Here is a 27,326-nt window from a genome sequence, read left to right on the forward strand (position 1 = left end):
GGCCAGGGCAGGTGAAACTGCGAGATCCTGAATTGTAGGTGGATTGGAGGGACATGATAACAGATGAAAAAGATTAGTACAAGAGACAGGTGGCCGAGGGGCTCCATAGCTGGGTCGTGAAGGGAACAGGGGCTGGGGACTGAATCTGCGGAGTTGGGGGGCACTGCACTAGTCTTGGTCCTCACTCGTACCCTGGCTTTGTTAAACATATTGGGTATGCTTCCCTGCTTGCTAGTCAATGATTGGGTTGCAGGGCACGGATTGGGACTCAATGGCTGGTCGGTGCCAGGTGATGGGGTTAATATTTCCCCGCAATCAGCTAGGAGGTTATCAATGCGGTCAAGTACTTCGTTACAGCCCGATTTTTTGAAGTTTTTCTTGTGTTTTTCGCCCCAGCCCCAAACCCATTCTCGATTGCTTTTCTTTTGCCCAAATCTGTGGCAGTGTAGTAGGACGAGACAGGGGCCTAGGATAATAGTTGAGGGAGGACTAAGGAGGGATAGAACAATTCGAGGAGGCTAAGGCAAAATGCCAAACTCAGGGGGGTGGCCCTGCTGGCCTCGGTCAGTCACGGACGGGTGCTTTGCCCGGATGTGGCCCACGTGCGTCCAGCGCTGCGGTATGCCCCCTCGTGCTTTATAGCACTTGTTGGATCTAGCAAGTGGGAGCAGGTAATACACAAGATGGCCACCTTCTGGGGCCACAAAGCAGTTTGGCATATGTAGTCCCTCTGGTCCTGTTAGCGCGTTCCGTGCTGCGGTATGCCCCCTCGTGCTTTATAGCGCTTGTTGGTTCTGGCAAGTGGGAGCAGGTGATACACAAGATGGCCGCCTCCTGGGGCCACAAAGCAGTCTGGGATATGTAGTCCCTCTGGTCCTGTTAGCGCGTCCCGCGCTGCGGTATGCTCCCTCGCGCTTTTTAGCGCTCGTTGGATCTGGCAAGTGGGAGCAGGCGATGCACAAGATGTCCACCTCCTGGGGCCACAAAGCAGTCTGGGATATGTAGTCCCTCTGGTCGTATTAACGCTTCCCGTGCTGCAGTATGCCCCCTCGCACTTTATAGCGCTCGTTGGATCTGGCAATTGGGAGCATGTGACGCACAAGATGGCCGCCTCCTGGGGCCAAACAGCAGTCTGGCACATGTAGTTCCTTTGGTCCTGTTACCGCGCCCCGCCCCGGTAACAGGACCAGCTTTATAGCGCTCGTTGGATCTGTCAAGTGGGAGCTGGTGATGCGCAACGTTGAGAGATATGCTGATAAGGGTCATTGCTACAATGATTCTAACCAATTTATTGCTCCTCTGCCAGCCATGATAGAGGTTGCTCTGGGTGAAAATCTGTACCTAGTTAAGGACATTTTTTGCTGTGGGTCAGAATTGATAGGAGTCTTCAATCTAAAGAGTAAGTCCACTTTTAGCTGACTGCAGGAAAGTACCATCTTTCTTGGCATGTTACCCCAGTTTTACATGTATGTCAAGATGTTTTTGCCTGTCTCACTGGGATCCTGCTAGCCAGGACCCCAGTGCTCATAGTTTGTGGCCTGAATGTGTATACCTGTGCAGTGCCTAACTGTGTCACTGAGGCTCTGCTAATCAGACCCTCAGTGCTCATGCTCTCTCTGCCTTTAAATTTGTCACTATAGGCTAGTGACTACATTTACCAATTTCAATTGACATACAGGAACACCCCTATAATTCCCTAGTATATGGTACCTAGGTACCCAGGGTACTGGGGTTCAAGGAGATCCATTTGGGCTGCAGCATTTCTTTTGCCACCCATAGGGAGCTCAGACAAACCTTTACACAGGACTGCCATTGCAGCCTGAGTGAAATAACGCACATCTTATTTCACAGCCATTTTCACTGCCCTTAAGTAACTTATAAGTCACCTATAAGTCTAACCTTCACTTGCTGAAGGTTAGGTGCAAAGTTACTCAGTGTGAGGGCACCATTGCACTAGCAAAGGTTCCCCCACATAGTTCAGGGCCATTTCCCTGGACTTTGTGAATGCAGGGACACCATTACATGCGTGCACTACATACAGGTCAATACCTATATGTAGCTTCACAATGGTAACTATGAATATGGCCATGTAACATGTCTAAGACCATGGAATTGTCCCCCCTTTCCAAATCTGGTATTGGGGAGCCAATTCCATGCATCCCGGGGGCTCCACTATGGACCACCAGTACTGCCAAACCAGCTCTCTGAGGTTTTCTCTGCAGCTACAGCTGCTGCCACCCCACAGACAGGGATCTGCCCTCCTGAGGCCTGGGCAGCTCAGTCCCAGGAAGGCAGAACAAAGCATTTCCTCTGAGAGCAGGGTGTTACACCCTTTATCTTTGGAAATAGGTGTTAAAGGCTGGGGAGGGGTATCCTCTCCCAGCCTCTGGAAATGCTCTGAAGGGCACAGATGGTGCCCTCCTTGCATAAGCCAGTCTACACCGGTTTAGGGAACCCCCAGTCCCTGCTCTGGCGTGAAACTGGGCAAAGGAAAGGGAAGCGACCACTCCCCTGTCCATCACCACCCCAGGGGTGGTGCCCAGAGCTCCTTCAGTGTGTCTCAGACCTCTGCCATCTTGTTTCCAGAGGTGTGGGGGCACTCTGAAGGCCTCTGAGTGGCCAGTGCCAACAGGTGATGTCAGAGACCCCTCCTGATAGGTGCATACCTGACTAGGTGGCCAATCCTCCTCTGAGGGCTATTTAGGGTCTCTCCCGTGGCCTTTTCCTCAGATTACGACTTGCAAGAATTCATCAGGGTTGCTCTGCACTTTTCTCTTCAACTTCTGCCAAGGATCGTTCTCTGACTGCTCCAGGACGCCTGCAAAGCTGCAACAAAATAGCCAGAAGACTACCAGTGACATTGTAGTGCCTAATCCTGCCGGCTTTCTCGACTGTTTCCTGGTGGTGCATGCTCTGGCAGCTGCCTGCCTTCACCCTGCACTGGAAGCCATGAAGAAATCTCCTGTGGGTCGACGGAATCTTCCCCCTGCTCCAGCAGGCACCAAACTTCACTGTCACCGGTACTCTTGGTCCCCTTTCATCCTGATGAGCGTGGCCCCTGGAACACAGGTGGTGGACCCAAGTGACCCAGACGGTCCAGCGGTCCAACTGTCCAAAGTTGGAGGAGGTAAGTCCTTGCCTCCCCTCCCCAGACAGTAATCCTGTGCACCATGTGATCTGCAGCTACAAGGGCTTCTGTGCACATTTCCAAGAAATCCTGCATGACCAGCTGAGCCTAGGTCCCCAGCACTCTGTCCTGGGATGCTCAGCTCCCTGAGTTGATCTCCGTGTCGTGGGACCTCTCTGTGCAGTGTTGGGATGACCGCTGTGTTCAGACTTCTTGAACCCGTGTTCAAGGACTTCTGCAGGTGCTTCCTTCTTGTCTGTGGGCTCTCTACGTTGCTGAGGGCCCCCTCTGTCTCCTCTCCCAAGTGGCTACATCCTGGTCCTTCCTGGGCCCGGGCAGCACCCCTTTTTCTCCAATTGTGACTCTTGTAGCCAGCAAGGCTTGTTTGCAGTATTTTGCCAAGGAAACAACTCTGCATCCTCTAGCATGCCGTGGGACATCTTCTGTATGAAGAAGAACTTCCTACCTCCTTTCGTTGTTGCAAAACCTGCAGCTTCTTCCAACCGGAGGCAGCCATTTTGCACCTTCATCTGGGATTTAGTGGGCTCCTGGCCCCCCTGGACACTTTAGCAACTCTTGGACTTGGTCCCCTTTCTTTGCAGGTCTTCAGGTCCAGGAATCTGCCTTCAGTGCTTTGCAGTCTGTTGTGGTCCTTGCAAAATCCTCTTTCACAACTTTAGTGTGTTTCTGGGGAAATAGTAGTATTTTACTCCTACTTTCCAGGGTTTTGGGGTGGGGTCTCCTTTACACCCTTAGTCACCCTTAGTGTTTTCTTACACTCCCAGCGACCCTCTACACACTACATTAGCCTATGGGTCCATTTGTGATTCGCATTCCACTTTCTTAGTACATGGTTTGTGTTGCCCCTAGGCCTATTGCGTCCTATTGTGTTTTACAGTGTTTGCACTACTTTCTGACTGCTTTACTTACCTGATTTGGTTAGTTGTGTATGTTACTTACCTCCTAAGGGAGCATATCCTCTGAGATATTTTTGGCACATTGTCACTAAAATAAAGTACCTTTATTTTTAGTAACTCCGAGTATTGTCTTTCTTATGATATAGTACCTATATGATATAAGTGGTGTTGCATGAGCTTTGCATATCTCCTAGTTCAGCCTTGGCTGCTCTGCTTTAGCTACCTCTATTAGCCTAAGCTACTAGAACACTACTACACTCTACTAATAAGGGATAACTGGATCTGGAATAAGGTGTGAAGTACCATTGGTACCCACTACAAGCCAGGCCAGCCTCCTACACTGACATAAAAGCCTATAGTAGACTCCCTTGCAGGAGATGTGGTGGCTTGTTTTAAAGAGCAATAGGGCTTGTACTGGCCCATTTTCTGAGAGTGAAAATGAGGTAATTTTCTAAAGGTGCTGGTGGAACTTTCTCAGTGTAGTGTGGAGGTCATTTTCTAAATGTGGGTTGGCATCATGAAGACAACATAGAGGACATTTTCGTAAGGTGATTGGGCTTTCTGAGCACACCGTTAAGGCCTTTTTAAAAAATGGGGTGGCTTGATCCAGATATAAAGCTATTATGTAATGGCTACTAGGTTCCATTTGGAAAAATAGGAGAAAGTAATGAGCTGAACTTGCTCACCTCAGTAAACCTCAGTAAGCCACAGACCCTCATCTCCCTGCCGTTTTTGACTCTGTGGCGAACATGCCAATGTAACAGCCAAACAGTGATGTTTCTCTTTTGGGAAAATACCCAGCAAACTGTGAGATACACTTTCATGCCTAAGTCTGGTCTGAGGATCCTTCATTTGGCACCTTACCTATTCAAGTCAGTTGAGCATGATTTCATTTGTGAGACAGGTCTGCTTCAGTATTTAGCATATAAATTCAGTTTTTTTCATAACATGTGGTTTTGCTAAAGTTTTAATAATATTTCTAGAGTGCAAAGGTAAATCTTTTTAGTTCACCTTTCCCTATTTGTGTTCTGTTTTACAGTTGTTTCTTTCCAGCTAGAATGGCTGGGTTCTTTCAACTATATGTTAAATCATGTCTATGACATGAGCATGTGCAGTTGGTGAGCATATTCACAGAAGTAATTTTACAAATAAACGTATGGAAAATGCCTGGTAAGAGTTTGCGAAGCTGCTCTATGCAGAACTCTGCAAAGTGCCCAAAAATCTCTGCCGCACTACACGGAGTTCCGCAAGCGAGGAGTGCATTAGGTCGCGATGTTAGCACTGATTTTTAGCGCCAGGTGTTTTTCCTGTGCTGAAAAATCAGCACAAATGGCTCCCTGCGCAGTGCAAGAGGGCACTGCTTCTTTTCTGCCCCTCGAGTTGATATTCTACTCGTGCGTAAGTTACCTCAATGCGAACTGGAGATTTCTCAATGAAGCGGTCTCAATCCTCTGCGATCGCTCACATTGAGAAATCTCACCGGGAGGTGTTCTTGAGTAATATTTTCCTTGCTTGCACTCGACCAACTCACCGCTGACAAGCACGAGCAAGGAAAAAAATTCTGCTCCACTACACTGAGTTTTTTGGAATTCGGCTCTTTAAGAGGAGCACGGAGTGGGGAAAAACTCACCACCAGTATGGACGCTATAGTTAAGAGTGACAGTGGACATTGGCAATGATTACTGTTTTTTATTGGATACAAATATACAGTGCTTGTTTGGAAATCTGTTTTTCTGCAGCACATATGCTGTTATTGAAAGTTAATAAAGATTAATAACTGTAAAAAAGTTTCCTCTGTGTCATTAATCAAATGTATAAGTTCCATTGTAGTAGATTTGCTTGTTTTCAAATATAAACTTCAGGTATTTCCAGTTATGAATTAGTAGAAGGATATGAATCATTGAAATACGTAGTTCTTCTACAATTAGTGTTTTCCTTTTGAAGGGTATTTGGATTGTATCCTGTTCAGTATCTTAGCCTAGGTGTAGTATCATGGAGGTGGCACTTAGGAGGGAGTGTGGCTTATGGAGGTTTTCTATCTGCTTGTTCTTCTTGTTATTCTAGACTGAAATCAACCAGCCTAGCTAGCACAGCATTGGCATTGATGGAGGAGAGGGGTATCAGATGCAGAGGACGCTTGGTCATTAAAGCGAGGGCACCTATGAAGCACTCACGCAGTTTAGAATATGAGCCCATATTTGTGGCCGTTTATAACATGTCTCGAGCTCATTGACAGTGAGGCTGGTAGTGCAAATACGTGAGACTGCAGACAGAAGACAGATGCTGAATTTACAAATCCAGTAGTTGGAAGCAGCCTCTAGGCCTCTAATACTTGGTATTCATAATTTCTGTTTGTAATATCAACCTTCAATTCATTTATATTCACATATTTAGCATAGAGTTTTCCCGTGTACAACATAGGTGTTCAGGACCGAAGGACTGTCCTTGTGGTTAACTGAGGTAAGTGATGGGAATGGACAAATTACAGCTCTGCACAATCATAGAAAGGCATAGTGTGAGAAAAAGGGTTGGTCACATATTGATCAAATGGGTGTTTGGGTAACAATGTTGTTCAGGTTTAGGATTTTGATGATGCTTTCCATAGTCCTACCACATCACATTCATTATTACTCCCACTTGTAGAGCTCCACAATCGTATTAAATAGTTTCATACCCTTTTCACCATCTGATGAAAAGCTCCTATAAGTACAGTGAAAGTGGAGGGCATTTGTATATCGCTTCATGAAACCTGCCATACTACATCAAAAACACCCGAAAGACTGCTCTCACTCAATCCTTAACTAGCGGGCTGTAGGAATACTTATGACCATGCTTGAACATTTTTGAAAAAACTTTGAGATGTCTGGGGAAAAAAAAGCAGGGATAGGTATGAGCCAAGAACAAGTTAAGGAAAGAGAAATGAACCTGGCCTTTGTGGAATTAATCTGTCTTCTTTCCTGGTTGCTTATTCAGTGTTGAGAGTCTATTGCATTTGTGATATATTAACTGTTATAATTATCTTTCTGGCTTCTCCCAACTGTCCCCTTCTGGTCCCTTAAGTCTTGCCAAATCAGCATCCTCTGTGCCACAGTGGTATCCTTGTGTTAATTGTGGTTTTAAATTATCTTTCATGGCAAAACGTTTTCCCCAAAGCCAATTCTGGTCAAATTCTGGAAACAGGCCATTTGCTCTGACCCACTTTAGTGTCACCTGTTTTTTGCCCTTTTCTCCCTTTCCCTTTCTGAGCAAGAACTCATCATTTAAATGGTTCTTTTATGCCTAGCTTGTACATCTCACCAAAAACTACTGTTGTTAATGTCAAACCCATACCTTTTGGATGAAGAGATAATTATCTAAATTTGACCTACCACTGAATAGGAACTAAAGACAATTTTTTTTAAAGCAAACATGTATATTTTTTAAATATTTATAGCTTTATTAAACATAAATCTGACCCATCAGGACAACACAGCTATTTACATTGTAGCATGAGTAATGAAATGGCATCTCAAGGGAATACATCATCCACAGGGTAAGTTCAGAATCTTATGTAATAAGCCAGAGGGTAGTCTAGGGACGAATAATGTGTGAAATCCAAATTTTAAGCCTTGCCTCTCCATTCTTTTTACCTTTTTATCAACCTTATTCTTGCTATTGTTAGGGCTCTGTGATACTCTGTTTTAGTGTAAACTTATATACATAAAATTAGCTTAATTTATTCTCCTGTACGGCCACTATTTGTTCATGCAGAAACCACATCTCTGACATGGGAGTGTGGGATGATGTGTGAATAGCACCAGAGAGAACCCCCATGTTCTGGCTGCCATGCAGTTTACAAACAGCGAAGTGTCAGATAGAAAGGTAACTGCCTCCATCATGTAGAAAATCATAAAATGTGCCTTTTAAGGCCTCAAGGCTGGGTAGTAAATATATAAAATGCAGACGTGCTAAAAACTGGGAAAGGGTGAACAGTTACAAAAAGCAATGTTTGTCCCTGTATAGGTAAAGCTAAATAGTTCATAATATTGATAAACGTATTGTTTTGTATCTTTCCTTGGGAAATAAATAGAACAGTAAACAAAAGTTATTTTCCAAACTGTTTTCAAAATAAAATTCAAAGTTAAGTTAAAGAGCATTAGTAAAGTGAAAATGTCAATTATCAGTTCTCAGTTGACGTGGAACTAGGTGCAATTTCAAACTGATGCAATGGAGTGGAGGTCTGACACAACAAGGCTACCTGCCGGTGAGCAGTGGTCCAGGGCTGAAGTGACTAAGGCCCTCATTACAACCCTGGCGGATGGTGGTATTTTGGAGAAAGGTACTGCCAACAGGCTGGTGGTACCTCTCCCCAAAATATGACATTGGCGGTTTGGCTCAAGCCAAACCAGTAATGTACCACTCCGTCCGTCAGGGCGGTAACAGCCGCCAGGCTGGAGACCTCAGTCTCCAGCCATGCGGCCGTCACTGTCCCACCCGTGGGATAATGACCCCACCTACCGCCATGGTTTTCGTGGCTTTCTTACCGCCACGAAAACCATGGCGGTAGGAACTATCAGTGCCAGGGAATTTCTTCCCTGATACTGATAAGGGTCCCCCCGCCGTCTCACCAGAGTCCTCCCCCACCACCCACCTCCCACTCCCCACGACATACACACACATTCACGCACCAACATACACATGCATACACACACTCATACCCACATTCACCCACGCATTCACACACACTGACATACATACAAGCACACACGCATTCACACAACACAACATACACACACACCCATTCATTCGCACACACATTCCACATGCCACACACCTGCATACAAGCACATACAAACATACACACACATCCCCACACACATACACACAACACCCCCCTACAGCCATTGACATAATGAGGGCCAAATTGTTCTTTGAAGGTGTGCATGTTGTTGTGTTCCCACTGAATACAGTGGTATTGTCTTCATAAGCTCTAAGCAGGAAACAACTGGATTGCATAGTATCTGAGGTTACTGATTACTGCCTTGCCCTGTTCGAAAGTTTTGTCTTTGTACTTAGTCAATTTTTGGATCTCTAAATCTACCAGTGGGGCACAGCTGGAAGCTATGGCCTGCAAGTGTCCACAATCACAAAGTCACACTCCAATCATCAGAACAACAAAAATCTCCAAGCGGGAGAAACCTAGTTTTCCTGACCACCAAATGTTCACCTTCCATGTGCAAGCCTTAGCACCTTTTCCCTGTCCTCCAGAAGTGGGAAAGAAAATCACACTTTTTTCCAGTTGCTAGTAAAGTTCCTTATTGTCACTTCAAAAGCTATCAGGCCTTAGGGCATGCTTCCAGGTAGCAGGTCTTACTCTAACCAGGCTTCCTTCAGCGCCTAGTCCACAAAGGCCAGCCCCACCTTTTTGGAGTCAGGAGTCCTTCTGCTTTCTGTGTTTATTGAAGCAGCAAACGGGAGGTCAGTTACTTTACCCTTTGAGAGCTCATACAGTTTCTATATACCATGAGTTCTTGGGTCTTCATTCCACAGTTAGGCCCATGAAAGTCCTGCAGATTTGGTGATGTGTGACAAAGAGGAATACTAGTTGGGACGGAAGGTAGTCCAGCATAACTAGTAGTGCAACTCTTCCTATTAGGTCAAGTAAAGGTTTTACTAAATAAAACCTGGGCCAACCCCTGGTAGCTATTACACAGAGCAGAGAGGCTTAACTTAAGAAAATGTGTAAAGCATTAGAAGCACCAAAACAGTTGTAAACGCAACACAATAAAAGTCACATTGAACAAGGTGACATCAAAATGGCAGCTATCCAGTAACGGGAAGTGCCATAAAGTACAAAGCACCAACCGCAGGCAACTGGTCACACTAGACTGGGCCATGTGTAGAACACTGATCATCATCAGGATAAGACTTGTCCTATTGGTCAAGTTGCCTCCTGACATCGATAGCCTTCAGTGCAAGCAATAAGTGGGCTGGCACTGAGAGAATAGGGATCAATGTGGATTGATTCCTATATTGAGATGGAGTCTAGATGAAGCTGTAAGTTTAGATGGGAAAATCTCTGACAAGAGAAGTTCAAGTGTTCATGCCCATAAGTCTTTGGCACTAGTAGATCCCATTTGCTCCTTCGATAGTGGTACTGATGATTCTGTAGCTGGGCTCTGCAGTTAATGGATTCTGCTGTCAAGAGAAGAATGTTGTGTGAGGTACTGAAAAGCCAGGACCCCCTGTGATTCACCCACATCTGCATGGTTGGTCCATGCCCCTTAATGGTTATCTAAGCAAAAAATTAGCAAAATGTTTTTCAGTATCCAGTTTTTAGGATTAGGCAGGACTAGTATACTTTGGCACCAGCCAAGGGTACCAGGACCTCAGCAACAGTACTTGGTGGTCAGGACTTACTTTACAGAAGCAACCAGCAGGATGTGGGGCAGGTCTAGTGGAAACTGATCAGCTGAGATCTTTCAGGAAGGTGGGCTTCTTGCAGCTTTTGTGTCCCTGCAGCTTAACAGATGTCAGCCAACTGACTGTTAAGGTCAACGTCTTTGTCATGTGTACAGGTGAGAACAGGTCCTGCCCTTAGGGTTCTCTTCACTGGTCTCAAAAGTAGGTGAAGCTCGTCTTCTGTCTTTCACAGGTCCTGTAGTGTTCTGAAGTGCTGCCACATTTATAAATGGCACTAGCCTGTGGGTTGGGGTAACTGTAGAAAAGTACCCTCTTTTTGGCATGTTCACCCAATTTCTGCCTGATGTCAGTGTGTTTTGACTGTGTCACTGGGATCCTGCTAGTCAGGAACCCAGTGCTTATGGTTTTTGGCCTGCTTGTCAGTATGTTTCACTGTCTTTGTCAGTCTGCCTGACTGTCACTGGAGTCCTGCTAACCAGGACCCCAGTGCTTATGCTCTCTCTGTTTCCAAATATGTCACTATATACTGGTAACCCAGTCTTTCATCCCAAACTGGCATACTGGTCACCCCTTATAAGTCCCTAGTATATGGTACTTAGGTGCCCAGGGCATTGGGGTTCCAGAGAATCCCTATGGGCTGCAGCATTACTTTTGCCACCCATAGGGAACCCATCCAAGGGCTTCTACAGGACTGCCATTGCAGCCTGTGTGAAATGGTGCATGCACCATTTCACAGCCATTTACACTTCGCCAGGTCACTTATAATTCACATATATGTCAGGCCTTGCAACCCTGAAGGATGGGTGCAAAGTACCTGTGTGTGAGGGCACCCCTGCACTAGCTGACGTGCCCCCTCATCATGTAGGACCATTTTCCCAGTCGTCGTGAGTTCGGGGATGCCATTTGATGTGCGCACTGGACATAGGTCAGTACCTATGTCCAGCTTCACAATGGTAACCCTGAATATGGCCATGTAAGGTGTCTAACAACTGGGAATTGTACCCCAACACTGATTCTAGAATTGGTTGTACAACCCCATGCACTCTGGGGGCTCCACAGTGGACCCCCAGTACTGTCATACCAGCCTTCTGAGGTTTTCCAGGCAGCCCCAGCTGCTGCCACCTCACGGACAGGTTTCTGCCCTCCTGTTGCTTGAGCAGCCCAAGCCCAGGAAGGCAGAACAAAGGATTTCCTTTGGGAGAGGGGTGTTACACCCATGACATTGGAAATAGGTGTTACAGGCATTGGAGGGGTAGCCTCCCAGAGCCTCTGGAAATGCTTTGAAGAGCACAGATGGAGCCCTCCTTGCATAATCCAGTCTACACTGGTTCAGGGACCCCCAGTCACTGCTCTGGTGTGAAACTGGACAAAGGAAAGGGGAGTGACCACTCCCCTGTCCATCACCACCACAGGGGTGATGCCCAGAGCTCCTCCAGAGTGTCCCTGGAATTTGCCATTTTGTACTCCAAGGTGGTGGGCACTCTGGGAGCATCAGAGTGGCCAGTGCCAACAAGTGACGTCAGAGCCCTCTCCTGATAGGTGCTTATCTGGTTAGGTGACCAATCCCCCTTTCAGGGCTATTTAGGGCCTCTCCTCTGGATGTTTCTTCAGATTCGGATTGCAGGACTATAGCAGAAGTCCTCTGCATTCTTTACATCATCTTCTAAAGACGGAACCGCAGCTGAACCCTTCAGGAACTCTAGAAACTGCAACAAAGAAGCAAAGATGACTTCTACTACATTGTATCTTTATCTCCTGACCACAATTGCAACAGTTTCCAGGTTGTGCATCCTCTGAGGACTGCCTGTCTTCAGCCTGCACCAGAAGAACCAATGGAATGTCTTGTGGAGCCACGGAGTCACTTCCCTGCCTCAGCAGGCATCTCTCTGCAGCGAGGACTGGTGGCGTGGGACCCCTCTCCTGATGATGGGTGTGGATCCAGGGTGGTGGACTAAAGTGACTGACCCCAACAGTACGAAAGCTCCATCTATCCAACTTTGGTGGAGGTAAGAGGCTTGCCTCCCCATGCAACACAGTACCCCTGTGCACTGCGTGACTTGCAGTTGCCAAGGCTTGTGTGTGACCGTCTAAGAAGTTCTTCATGCACAGCACAGCTTAGGCCCCCAGCACTCCATCCTGCGACACACAGCTTCCTGAGTGGTTCTCCAGTGGCATGGGATCCCTTTGTGTTGTGCTGCGTGGGCCTCCATTTACACCTTCTTTGTCCCCATGCTGTGGGGCTACTGTGCATGCTGCCTGGTCTTCTGAGGGCTCTCTGAGTTGCTGGGAGCCCCCCTGCGTCCCCCCTCCTGGGAAGAGGCCACCAGGTACCTCCTGGCCCGGGGCACCGCCATTTTCCGCTAACTGCAAGCATTGTGTGTGCCAAGGCTTGTTGGCAAAATCCAGTGACACAAACTAAACTGCAATCATCCATCCCATGTGGGACATCTGCTGCACCAACCAGAAACCTGCATCTGTCTTCCTGGGTGCATAACTGACTTTTTCTTCTCACTGGTGGTTCTTCTTGTAGTGTGGTCGGGTATATGTATCCTTTTGCGCGTTTGCTTCAGGCGTTAGGCCTTTGTGCACTTTGTCCCGGGTGTATTTTATTTCTTTGCTTGCAGCATTGAGCCTTTGTGCACGTTGCTCTAAATGCATTTTTATTCAGCTTCATACTGTTATTTTCCAAATAGCCAGTTCTACGGTCTTGTTTTATTTTTGATATCACCCTGTTTAGCCTACTTCAGAGCTGGAGTTCTCAATAACACATTCTTGCTCACTCTGGGCTCCAGTCAAGGATACAGTCTGGTACATTCCCGATAGACGTAGTAGGAGTTTAGTCTTTGAATACATTCTTGCGTAGGGACATTTTGTGATCACACTGACATGTTAGTTATAAAAACACTTCCTTGTCCTAATACACAGAAGAGGGAGATTCCGACCGGGGAACAACAACTAGACGCTGACTGCCTCGTTGCAGATGCTGAACCAGATCACAGGCCTTTGCTCAGGTATGAGAGTTGATGGCTTCCCGGGGAATCTGAAAGGCAAGTTAATAGCTTAACATGCTGTGCTCGAAATATAACCTACTGAGAGAGAATAGAATCTATCAACACCATGATAGCGTTGTTTTTATGTTTCACTCTCATAGTGACTATTTCAATCCTACTGTGTTGTATGGTTCTGGTTATTGCAGCTCACGCCTTATTATCTAAAATGCAGTCGTTTTATTAAAAACAATCTACAAAACTTAAACTGCCTTTGTCATTTGTATATGAGATCATACTGTAAATGAGAGAGCTGGTTTGGACCTGAGTGACCACGACTTCCCTGAGAAGTTCCCAAGATGTCATGCGCTCGGCTGCCCAATCATCCCTTCCCCACGGGAGAGATGAGGCACTGCTAGTTAGCCGGAGCAAAAACGGATTTAGAGTGACAGAGGTCCTTCAAAGTGGGTCAGACTCAGTCCCCCACACCAGGAACGACTCTGCTACTTAGAAATCCAGCAGTCTCATTTAGGATAATGAGAGCCCACGCGACATTCTTTTGTACCTTCATCCGGGTTAGCAGGGGCTCCTGTTCTCCCTGGACTCTTCAGTGCTTCTTGGACTTCGAAATCTTCTTCCACAGGTCTTCAGGTCCAGGAATCCATTGTTGATGTCTTGCAGTCTCTTCTGGTTCTTGGATCATCTTCTATCACAACTGCTTGTATGTTTCAGGAACCTGTGATTTACTCCTGTTTCCCTGGGCTCTGGGGTAGGGTCTATTACCTACCTTTGGTGTTTTCTTACATTCCCAGCGTCCCTCTATACACTACACTTGCCTAGGTGGGAAACCGACTAGGGCATTCCACTATTTTAGCATATGGCTTGTGTTCCCCCTAGGCCCATTGCAACCTATTGCGAATTTCACTATTTGCACTATTTTCTAACTGTTTACTCACCTGTTTTTAGATACTAGTGTATATATTGTGTATATTACAACCTCCTAAGGGAGTATAGTCTCTAAAGTATTTTTGGCATTTGTGTCACCAAAATAAAGTACCTTTATTTTTGTAACACTGAGTATTTTCTTTCATGTGTGTGAGTACTGTGTGATTACAGTGGTATTGCAAGAGCTTTGCATGTCTCTTAGCTCAGCCTTGGCTGCTCAGCTACAGCTACCCCTAGACAGTCTGGCTTCTAGACACTGACTACATTTCACTAATAAGGGGAACTGTACCTGGTATAAGGGTTAAGTACCTTTGGTACCCACTACAAACCAGGCCATCCTCCTGCAGTGACTTTGGCCCATCCCTAACCAATAAGGAAACAATTCCCAGGGATAACCCTGAGAAGTAGTTCCTGTGTGACCTGCTGCAAGCAATCCCACAGTTCCACTCTCTACTTAAATCCAACATGGCAGAACCTTTTTTTCCTCAATGCAGAGCCCCTGTTCCCATTCCAGAGATGTGGCCAATGAAATGAGACGATCATCTTGTCAGAAGAAATAAACACCTCTGCAAGCCCAAAGGCCTCTTTCTCAGCTACAGAAGCAAGTTCACACCTCATCACAGAACCATTCAGCTCCTGGGTGACAGTTAGTAGCTCATACAAATAGGCATCCAGAACCACTGGGCAGGCAAAAGGTGACTTTTGAGTGTGTAATAGATATTTTAAAAAGTCCAAGAACAAACATTTTAGTAAATTTTTGTAAATTCCTAGGTGTAGATAACATTGTTTAAATTTAGTGTTATATTTCAGTGCTTTCCTGTGGAACAGTTAACCCTGCTACTGTAAAAGTAGTATTTGGTTCCTTGCAACTGTAAGAACATGCTTTACATTAAGCCTTTATATTTCTTACTTCTAAATACCATGCACCCTATTTTATGGGTCATTAAGATCTCCTTAGGAGTGACTGGTTAATATTTAAAAGGAGAGTTGAGGTCTGTCAAAAGGGGGTAGTTTGGCAGGTCGAATTTGCAGTTTTAAAACTGCACAGATAGACTCCAGTAGTAAGCCGCAGTCATGTTTTGCCCTTCCATTCTAGTGGTGCCACAACGTGTACTGAAGTCCACTTATGACATTTGACTTACAGTCCCTCGATACACTTAGTACAATATACTAGCGACCTGTAGGTAAGTTAAATAAATATGCCAATTAGGAGAGTGTCCAATTTTGACACATTTTAGTGGTCTGAGCACAAGCATTAGGACCTGGTTAGTGGAGTCCCTGTGCACAAAGTCAAAATAAATAGCAGCATCAGTCCAAAACATTGAGGTGAGCATACAAAAAGAGGCATTTTCCTGCAGTGAGGTACCAGTATTATCCTAAGCACCATCAAATTACTTGAAAATGTCCTCCTGTTAATCCTAACTATTTTCCTGCACATCCTCCACTTCCTTTTTCAACACTTCTTGTAGTTTATTGCAAAGGGTCCCGTAAGCACTAGTATCCAAAGTGGCTGTATCCATCCTCTACCTGTAGGATATTTGATCCTTTCCTAGTCAATCCTCTAATTAGATGAGGTACCCTCCCCCCTCTGGCAGAATCCAAACTGACTTTCCTACCTGCAGGAGTTGAATGGAAACCGTCTCTGCTATCCCCATTTAACAATGCCAGGTCAAAAGAAGAAGTGTTAAGGCTGCCCTTTTTATCTTCCAGTCCTGACTTTCTCCTACATGGCTAATCTCTGTTAAGTGACAGGTTGGGGACAACATCCCTGCTTTCCTGGGTTCAGAGGCCAGGTCACTGTGTACTGGGAGCATGGCTGGTAATAGCCACCAAGAAAATCATGTCAGGTCTCTGAGTAGAACTGAGAGGCAAACTGATTCTAAGCGTGTTTTCTCTCAGGCAACACAAAGTATACTTCCTTTAAGTTTTATTTTCACTAAAGTAATCATCAAATCTAATTCCACCACTGAATTTGGTGCTTGGAACTAAGTGAAAGATAACTGAATATTTCTTCTGAAAAGTTACAAGAGGAGATATAAAATAATGGTATATTTATATATCTAGGCATATTCATGGAACTTTGCAGTTTTAGCCACAAAAGGGTAATAGGTCTACTGTGAGGGAGTGCTATTTGCAATATGTATCATGACACAGTTCTTTATATTAATCTTCTTAGCCCAGTGGACTTACAAGACACATGTTATGGGTGACTAATCTAATCTATAAAATGCATTTTCCCACATGGCGAAGGCATTTTTCCCTGTCAAGTGTCACTGCATTGCTTTTAAATTGCACCTCAAAAACAATGCTGCTCACTGAAGCCAAGTATTTTTGTCACATATGTAGGTGGTGTAAATACACACTGCCTCTATATAAGGCCTTTATCATCCAACAAATTGGTGCATTTTTCACATGGTCTACTATAACCTTACAGGAAATTTTAATAAGACAATTAGGTGACACCAAGGAACAGTGTCTGTTTTAGGGGAAAGCACAAGCACTGAGGCACTGTTTATTAAGGACACAGTTCACAGAGTTATATAGCCAGCACAATCAAACAGGAATAATGGGGAATGTTTAAAGAATGATGTCCTTTTGCTTAAAGTGTTATAAAGGGGTGGGATTTATGTGAAACATTAGCTGTGATTTGATACATGCAATTCTACAATTACTGACCAGTGCACAGGATAAGTCTGCCCCTTCGTCACCAACTCCACAGAAGAATTCTTATCCTCGAGAGATAACATGTGAAGAAAAAAAGATTTCTACCCAATATCTCGATGAAAGAAAGCCCAAGGATATCTGACTCCTACTAGCACCCATGGATTGGAACTACTCTCCAAGGATAAGATTGGCCTCCTATTGATGAAACAGGGACATAAACAGTAGGATACCTTACACCAAAAAGGACCAGATAACCACTGTGGACTACACCTAGAAGCCTCCCCTGAGGATCTGTGGTGGCAAATAGTGAGCCGTAGTTGGAGACATTTGGTTCCTAGCAATTTTTCCAACTTCCAGAGGATTGAGGTAATCTCCTGAGACTTTATGAGCAAGGACAAACCCTTGGCAGGAAAGAAATAAAGGTTCTTCCCACTCAGAATTTTTTGTGATGATGAAATAGGCTTTAGGGGTACCTCATTGTGAAGGCATCTAGTCTTCTAGAGCCCTGCTCTACTGTTATTTTCTGCTCTGAGGTTTTGATGTCAAAATTGAAGACTTCAGTGGGAGCTCAAAGGTAGCATATCTGACTTTGATGAATCCTTGACAACGTTAGGTTCTCGCTTTCCCCTTTTGGATGACTTCAAGCTCCAAAAAATAGCTTACGTCAGAAGGCACAAACTTTAATAATGTGCCCAGCTTGACTTCAGTCACCTCTGTTCCATTGTGATCAGCCTGAAATCATGCCTGGATCCCAGGACAACAAAGACTGTTTCTTGTCATTGGTGATTTGTATTTTCTAGTCACTTTTTGGGCTCATAATTTTAATATTCACGTAGCTGTTTCTCTAACTGTTTTTCTAAATTGGTTTTGTAACTTTATTGTGTTCTCTTTTTGATTTTAAAAATATTTGGTAATGCTTGAACTTAACATGAGTTTCTGTGGTGAGTTGACTGCTGCTTGTGACATTACTCAAGAGGTTGAGCAGAGATTCTCTTAGAACTGTGTTGTGACCTAACCAGTGTGGTTATTTGGTTGATAGTGGTGCCCTCTGTCCAGAAGAATAACTCACTTTCTAACAAATGATAACCAGACATTTGTGTTCCACATGCTGTAAAGGATATGTAAGAGATCAATATTTGTCCTCCTTAATAGGTTTCTCTGGATCACCCATCTTTTGGTAGCCCTAGGAACGTTGTTTGAGTATGGTCCCAGCAGAAAATGCTGTTGAAAAAGAAGGTTGTAAAGCTTTGTCTTAAAATAGCTTATAAGAAGCTATATATTCATATAGCTGGGTAGACAGAGGTTCAGTTTTAGGGTATTCTCTGAGAAGGTTGGCTTCGATGTTGTTGGGTTTTTTAGAATTTTTCTTTAAAAAAAATCTTTAAGGTAAACAACAAAAAAAGTTTAACACCACAAATAATTACTAACTTTGCTTTAGGAGCACATGTGGCAAGTATTGGACATTTCAATGGGTTAAAATGCCAGAAGGATCACTATGGGGGTCATTCTGACCCTGACGGGCGGCGGAGGCCGCCCGCCAGAGTTCCCCCCTCCGAAATACCGCTCCGCGGTCGAAAGACCGCGGAGGGTATTCTAAGTTTTTCCCTGGGCTGGCGGGCGGTCGCCAAAAGACCGCCCGCCAGCCCAGGGAAAAACTCCCTTCCCACGAGGATGCCGGCTCGTAATCGAGCCGGCGGAGTGGGAAGGTGCGACGGGTGCTGTTGCACCCGTCGCGTATTTCACTGTCTGCCAAGCAGACAGTGAAATACTTGTAGGGGCCCTCTTACGGGGGCCCCTGCAGTGCCCATGCCAGTGGCATGGGCACTGCAGGGGCCCCCAGGGGCCCCGCGACCCCCCCTACCGCCATCCGGTTCCCGGCGGGCGGACCGCCGGGAACTGGATGGCGGTAGGGGGGGTCGGAATCCCCTCGGCGGCGCAGCTAGCTGCGCCGCCTTGGAGGATTCCAAAGGGCGGCGGTACACTGGCGGGAGACCGCCAGTGTTGCCGGTCCGACCGCAGCTTTACCGCCGCGGTCGGAATGCCCTTGAGAGCACCGTCGGCCTGTCGGCGGTGCTCCCGCGGTCCTCCAACCCGGCAGTCATTGACCGCCAGGGTTGGAATGACCCCCTATGAATTTGTAAAAGACAATTTCGACTTAAAATCGTGTACCTTTCTGCATGAAAACACTGCACCTTGCAGTACTGTATTTTATTATTCTAACTAGGCCCAAATTAGGCCTCGACTCCATTTTGGTTTCTGTTGCAGACATGATGTTTGTTTTCAATTCTCTCTTCATCATACATAAAATGTGCATGGACATGCTGTTCTCAAAGACCCATCCTGGAATCCTTTAGCAACATTCAAAGCTCTTCCTTTAGACCAGTATTAATTTTGTAAAACTTCCACTGTGTTGTGTAAATAGATTAGAATTCACACCTGATGACATTAGGTTAGAATAAGGCACATTGGTGTTTGGTTAAGGGAAAGTGCTAAGATGGTGGCAATAGATGATGTATAATTCCGTATTGTGATTTGTTTAGCTTTCCTCACCTTATGCGGACTGTGTGATTTCCATTGACTTCTAGTGTTAATTTTTCTATAAAATTTTAAAGTTTTGAAAGGGAGCCATTCCTCTTACTCCTGACTCTAGAGACTGAACCCCTGTCAGTTTTCCTCATGCTTTGAACTTGGAATATTTCCTTCGGAATCTTGATTTCAAGGCATGCTCTTTGCTGCATGTGATTGAGCCTTATGCTAATTCCCTATACTGATTGTTTTGGATTTTGACTAAATAACATTTTTGCCTTCCTTATTTTGCCTTGAAATATTATAATAAACGTTTATGGTTTCCAATTTGCTATCAACTTCAGAGGCCTGCTTTCTTTGAAATGTTAATTAGTTCGTCTGTGTTTGGGTGCTGTGATTACCTGTTAAGATAGAGTCAACAGTTTATAGAAAGGATACACCGTCTTGCACAGCTTGGGGCTTTCCCATTAAAGGACAGCCCTTGGCAGTACTGCATAACGTGGGAGACATGATATTTGGCAAAGTCCTGAACCACAGGATGGAAAGTGTGGACAGACTGACATTCAAATTTCACAGCCCCTCTTGACCGTCGCTTGCTTGCATTTGCTAATATGGCCGGGTGGAGCAAGCACATTCCGGGGCGAAACATACCTTTAAAAATAAACCAGGGGGCAGAGTCGCACCCCAAATATAGCGCAGGCTAGCCCAAGTAATGAGAAACAACGAAACCTAAAATTTAAGATAGTGTGTATATTCGGAGGCCGTCACTGGAGAATGAGGCTTATCAGGTGTTACAATACATTGATAGTGCCGGGTGAGGGGTGCAAATTGTTAGGAGAAACAAGAAGAAGCCAGGTTTAGTCCTCTCTAAGCGCACCTCCTGGATGAAATAACTGCTATGATTTAGCTTAACTAGCACCACTCCTTTGTGCTTGAGTTACACTTCACTTTTCAAATACATTTTTACATCCTTTTATTAAGTTTCATAGTAATATTTTTACATCTTTATGAGCATGCTCCAACAATGCTTTCTGCACGTGACTCTCACTGGACCTCAAAACACGCTCACATGCCTGATTATATGGAAACAGAATTCATTCCACAGAGCAGAGCCTTCACGCTAGAAATGTGGCAGGTAAAAACGGGGCACCTTTCTTTTTACCTGCTGGCACCCAGAGAAACAATTGAACCTAAATAATAAGACAAGATGCGTAAATATACAAATAAATCCACCACCCTGTTCACATCATTTTCCAAACGCAAAATGGCATTAGCTCGCGAGTATTTTTTTTACGGTTTATTTGTGCCCTGGTCTGCACCCTACGGTTAAATTTCAGGAGAGAATGGTAGGAGCAGAATGACCTTCTACTTCTCCAAGACCCCCCCGATGGCTGGCAGAAGGTGGAATACCCCCTTGCTGCAACAAAAGAGGAAATATTGCCATTCTTACCTCTTGGCAGGCAGCTGCTAGCTGTTCTTCTAAGGCTCCCACTCTTTCTAATGCTGCACGCAAGCGCTCTCGCACCTAGAATTAGTTGAGAAAAGTAAAATTGTCAATCGGACATGGAGAGCTAATTTTGCAGCATGAAGATGTTGAGAGCACATAAAAGTAGCATGCATGTAGTGGTCGGAGGTGGTACGTCCACGAGCAATCAGTGAGCACCTAGGGTTTTCCAAATTCAAAGTACGGACATCAGTGGGTACAGATTGAGAATGTCTCACCATACATCCCCAATGAGAATGACACCAGTAACTGTTAGGGCTCAGGATGCACTATTAGTGCACCTTTGATCAAAGGGGGCTCCTCCATAAGAGCAGAGCACCGTTGCTCCCCACGCCCCCCCAGCAGCAACTGGTGCAAATCCTTTCACAAGGAAGGGATAATAAACTGTGTTTGGGGGCTCTGGGGGTGACTAGCCCTGCCCCCTGGAATTCCCACGAGCCGGGACTGCCTTTGATAACAGGTATCTGACACGTACCCTATAGTTAATGAAATATTGGCTCATGTTGTATCATGGTGTAATGCCTGACTTAAGTGCACACCTTCGTATGAAAAACACCATAGAATATGCAAATGCACCCAGCAATGGAATAATGTACTATATCAGTTCACTGGCTCCTGGTGGGAGAAAGCAGCTGGGAGATATGTTTATTAAGAGCATCTGGTGGCAAGCAATTGGTAGGATGTGGTGAGAACGCGCTTAAAATGTCACCAAGTCTTCAATACATCTACTAGTTTCCATGCAGGCAGTATCTGTAAAAACCTTCTCTCATCCAAAACAGCACCTTTCACCTGACAAATGTATGTGCGGAAGCAGAGAATCTGTGTTACAACGTGCAAATAAACTCGTTATTTGTGTAAGTCTCTCAAATTAGTACTTTTCATGAACAGTACATCCAGTGCCAAGGACCGCTTCACTTTACACGTGCAATGTACTACACCCACTTTCTGAACAGTGAACTAATGATATTTCACTGAAATTTCACCCAATGCACAAAAGTACCAAAGGCAGGTCTGCTATAATAATTCAGGATCCTGCCCAAAGACCTCTTAACAACAGCCTGATATGCAATCAATGCGGTTTATCCTGTTTGGTAAGCACAACTCAACGTTACAAGTGCAAGGTGTAAGGTAACAGTATTTCATGTGTAGTGTGTGTGTGGGCGGAGAGGTGGGGTTCTGACCTATACCAATTACCAAGTGAAAAGGATATCAACATTTACATATTTTTGATAGTTAAATAAATGGGGTTGGAGAAAAAACAGGACATGTTTCGTTTAGTTTTCACTCCATGTCAAATACCAAGAAACAAGAAAGCATCATATACATTTCTAGGAAACAATGAGGTGTATAAAAACAATAGTGTTTGCAATTAGAAAAGTGCATTTCTGCTTGGACATGAACGTGGCGAACTCCCCCCGCCCCTCTGTGTTTCCTTGAACAGCTAGTGAAGGTATCTTTATTTACGAACACAGAGAAATAGGCTGTTCAAGAACTAAATTCAGCCACAAACATAATAGTCGTGTTCATTCTGATTCAATCCTCTGGGGCACAGTCATTGTGAATTGTGTTCACTTTGTACTACAACTGTCCCATAGGCCGCAAGCCGCCCATTCTCTTCTCCTGGAAGAAGCAAGGCATTTATATACAAACATTACTTTGTACAGTTACAATCACCGCTGTTTCTATTAACAATGAACGGATGCGTTCCTTAAGTGTTAATATGTTTTCAGTGATTACAGTAGAAGCTTCGGAAAATGTAGACTTTGGGCCTCATTTACAAGAAACTGACACATCGCCATCAATGCCTCAGATTTCTTATGCTTGCTGCACATCACCTAAAGATGCCATGGATGCGCTGTATTTACAATACAGAGCTCCATGGCGCACATTTTCACCGATGCATCAGAAATTCTGACACATTAGTAGTAAGTACTTATTTTATTAGTTAATTAAAGCCATAAAACATTCCTTCCACATAGAATTAAACAAAGCATTATAAATACAATAAAACATTATTAGTGCATAAAATAAGACATAATTAGTGAGTACAGAACTTTGTTGCAAGGAAAATTAAAAGCCATACCTATATGGAAGAAGTGCCCTGCCTCTTTCAACCCTGTTTTTTATTTATTTATTTTTTACAGTAGGTGGTTCCCATGTTTCTTAATAATAATGTTATTCAACACCCCTGGTGTGGTTCCTGTCCATTAGTATTTGGTGGGGTGATTAGGGAGAGAACAATTTCCAGAAATTGGACGAGCCTAATATTCAGTATGGTGTTGCTAGGGTTAAGTGCTTCAATCAGAGTCCATGCGACCACTGCCTGCTCTGAAAAATTATTTTTGCTACCATTCACAAAGGGGAAGGGGTCTCATGGAGACTCCTTCTCATTTGCGAATGGGTTAGCACCAATTTGAAATTAGTGCTAACTGCGATTGTTTTGTGACTGCATTCATGGTCACAAAACAATCCTACATCACACTGCGACTCGCAATTAGGAAGGGAACGCCCCTTCCTAATTGCGACTCGCAAACCATTTTTGCCATTAGGTAAATAGATTACCGAATCACAAAAAGGGTCTGTACATCGCAAAATGCTTTTTTCTCGTCGCAAACGTCCTAATTCTGGGAATCAGGCCATTTGCAATGAGGAAAAATCTTTGTCCATGTGGCCCTTGGTTCTTTCTGCAGTATTTGTCTCCTTTCTGTGGCCAAAGCTGGACAAATACAGACCACATGCACTAGGGTTTCTACCGCCAGATGACACAGGCGTAATTCCTGGTTGTCTATTTGCAATACCTTTTTCCCTTTTGGCATGAGGTCTAGCGTTGGCATATCACCCAGCCTTAGTTTTTAAAAGCGTTGATTAATTTTTAGTTTTAAAAAGCATTGGTTAATTTTTAGTGAGTAGGGAGCAGCCAATAATGGCGATTCCTTAAATACTTTATATGAGTTAAGAACCAACCAGCCAGGACACCTTTTAGCCAATTCTTCCCTGTCTTCTAGCGAGCTATGTAATTGACTAATTGTTTTCACTACTTCATTAAAAGCCGGGCTAGGGAGTGACTGATCCCATACATCAACTAGATTCAGATGTGTTAGGCTTTTTTCCAAATAGTTTTTATAATTACTATTGCCTCTTTCCACGTTAATTTCCTGCCACACTAGGTTAGCCAACGTCCGCCTTGGGGTATGACATAATTTATAGCAACATTTGATATATGCTGCGGGTTGAGGCAGTGACTGCTTGACCAGCATAAATTCCAGTCTGACATGGGCCGGGGAAGCATATCCCGGTAGCAGGAAGACACGCTTATATGCCTTTACCAGAAGTGTATTCAAGAGAGCTTCCTCCATTCCCCTCCATAATTCAGTCAAATAGGTGAGAGTTGGAAGCAATTTTGCTCTTATTATGGCAGTCAGTGGATTCAAAGCATGGCCAGGAATGGTATTTGCAAGCGTACCAAAAGCGTGAATTAGTGCTTGTGCCTTGCTTTTTATCGCTTCTTTTTGGGGCACGTAGTTGCCTCTTGCATCTATCATAACTCCTAGGTATCTGTACAAGGTTACTTCCTCTATGGTCTTCCCATTCAGATACCACTAGCGTTGGCTAGAGGGTCTGTGGTTAAGGGCAATCATTTTGGTTTTACTTTGATTTATTTCTAATTCATTTATTCTAGCACATCCTTCTAGATTGTTCAACAGTTTTTGCATGCCAATACAAGTGTTACTAAGCAATATCAGATCATCTGCATATAGCATGTTGGATAATTTTTGACCACTGAGGGAGGGGGAGTGAGCTGACTGATTGTTTAAATTTGGTAGAAAGGTCTGCTATGTACAGATTAAAAAGAGTTGGTGCCAAAACAGAGCTTTGTTTTAATCCAACTGTTGTTTTAACTGCCATAGATAGATATGAACCTCTCCCAAGTTTAACCTTCACCCATGTATCAGAGTAAATCAATTGAATGGCATTTAAAATGGGTGCTGGCAGCCCCCATTGCTGTAATTTTGCCCACAGTTTACAGAGGGGGACTCACTCAAAGGCAGCTTTAAAATCAACAAAACACAGGTGTGTGGGGGTCCCAGTTGCCTTTGCTCTGTTGATAATCAGTCCCAGTGCCATAAGGTTTGTTAAAGTTCCCTGGTTCTTGGTAAATCTGCTTTGATTTATGGGAAGTATACTGTTATCAGCAGTACATGCCTCTAAATGCTGAAGCAAGCACATCGAAAAGTACTTGAGGTCAACTCCCAGAAGTGCAATTAGTCTATAATTGCTTCGAGAGGCAGCTTTCCCTCCCTCGCATATGGGGTGGATTATTAAGCCCTTCCAACTTGTCGGCACAATCCCACTTATAAGCACATGATTGAACATTGCAGCCAGGAAATCTGCCCATCTTTCTGTGGCTTGTTTAAACAAAGCTTGCTGTAGACCATTGGGCCCAGGCGCGCAATCCCCAACCTCCCGATGATTTTATTATCTCTAATGGTGTGATTGTCGAGGTGTTCAAGGCATCGGGTTCCCAAGTGTTGGGCTCCCCCTGAGTTAACACTGCTTCTCCAGTGGGCAGCTCCCTTAGATGTGACTTGAGGTGGTCCACTTAAGCTCCCTCCGTCATATTGGCATTGTTGGCTGCTTTTGGACTCTTTTCAATGGAATTGATGAATTTCTAGAATCTTGTTGAGTTTGATGATTTTGACGCATGGTCTAGCTTGGCCCAGAGCATTTTCAGCTGATGTTTTTTAAAAGACCACATTTCCTTTTTTAGGAGTTTCCTTTGTTCTTGCAAGGCGCTCAGTAGTGTACTATTACCCTGTAGTTTGCACAGTTGCCTCAGCAGCCTACCTACTGCTGCTTTCCTCCTGCGAACATGCTGTGGTATATGTTTGCGGTTACGATGGTTCAGTTGAACTCCCTTGTTCATATTTCCCAGAGGATCCTAGCTTGTAAGGACCTTATCGATGTTCTCCCAGATCGTTGTCAAATTTGCGGTGTCTGTGGGCATGGATTCTAGCCTCAGCAGTGCCTCTTCTGCTTGACTTTTGATGGAGTTAGATAACCATTTCAATCGTTTGAGATTTTCAGTACCAATCTCCCCTTTCAGGGAGACCGCTTTCTCCAGCTTCTGCAGTGTGGATGGTATCCTAATTGCCTGCAGTTTATGGTTACTTTCTACATGCTCCAAAACTCTTAAGTCTTACACTAACATGTACAATGTAGGATTGCCCACAGTATAGTTTAAATGTGATACCTGTTTTCCAGAGGATCTTGTCCATGTTGGCGAGCTGTCGCCTGATACCGACCATTTAATACAAAAACGCAACTAAAAACTCGCACATGTGTATTAACTTCTCCCTTATCTTATCTCTCTTGCTGTTGACTGGGAGAGTTTGTCCAGGCACCACTGTTACTGTTTGAATGTGGTCCTCACCAGGGTTATGGAATAAGTAGAGGTTAAAATCACCCAAAATTAGCCAATATGACGTGTGTACTATACTTTTTAAATACACCAGGTGCTTTACCAAATTATTAACTTCAACTGATTTATTTTTTGGATTAATATATATATGTTTATTAGAATCAGTGGCTCATGTATGTTCTTTCCCCAACCATATAGCCTGACTAGTTGGAATGGTAGATCTTATTTTTTGGCATTACACTCTGCTGACCCCTACAGGTACTTTCTCTTTCCTCCGTGGGCCCATTGGTTAATGTGGATGGATGATATTCTTAATAACGGAGTGGTGTCTTCTGAGTCAAAGGCGTTCATTACTGCTACATTTAAGTTAACATTTGAGTTGACACGGGGAGTACTATCCTCATTTTGCCTTCCACTTAGGGCTGTATCCTCTTTTCCAGATTCTACAGAAGTAATCCCATTGGCCTTTGTGGTGATTGGATGGAGAGACCAGGCTGACTTCCTGCCCTTTCTTGCATGTTTTTGTTCTCTTTCTGTTGTTTTCCGGGTTATGAGATTCTCAGAATTCCCGGAGTTGATGATGCTTCAGAGACTTCCATGCTGAGATTTGCTGCTGCACTAACTTTTGCAGGGTCCCTTTTATCTGCTGTGATCGAGGATAGGGCCCCTTGGGGAGTGTGGGGCCTACCCTCTGGTTTCTCCACAAGGGGAGCGGATGTCAGCATCGTGGCAAGCAGATTGACATGTTTGCATTCCTCTTTGTGGGTGGTGGGAACTTCTTTTAGTATTCCTTCTAGAATTAGTGACAGTTGGGATAATCTATTTACCATCTCTT

The 27,326-nt window shown here is 44.5% G+C and overlaps 1 protein-coding gene across 5 annotated transcripts in view; it reads right to left on the reverse strand.

Annotated features, from left to right (window-relative positions):
* PPFIA4 (PTPRF interacting protein alpha 4) overlaps nucleotides 1-27,326 on the reverse strand; it is a 3,105,259-nt gene that overhangs the window by 1,869,544 nt on the left and 1,208,389 nt on the right. For all 5 annotated transcript variants that reach the window (XM_069239004.1, XM_069239005.1, XM_069239003.1 and 2 more), the window contains one exon: nucleotides 21,019-21,093. In XM_069239004.1, coding sequence (XP_069095105.1) covers nucleotides 21,019-21,093 — 75 coding nt within the window. The remainder of the gene's footprint in view (nucleotides 1-21,018; nucleotides 21,094-27,326) is intronic.

This window comes from Pleurodeles waltl, chromosome 6, assembly GCF_031143425.1.
Source record: "Pleurodeles waltl isolate 20211129_DDA chromosome 6, aPleWal1.hap1.20221129, whole genome shotgun sequence".
Classification (NCBI taxonomy): Eukaryota; Metazoa; Chordata; class Amphibia; order Caudata; family Salamandridae; genus Pleurodeles; species Pleurodeles waltl.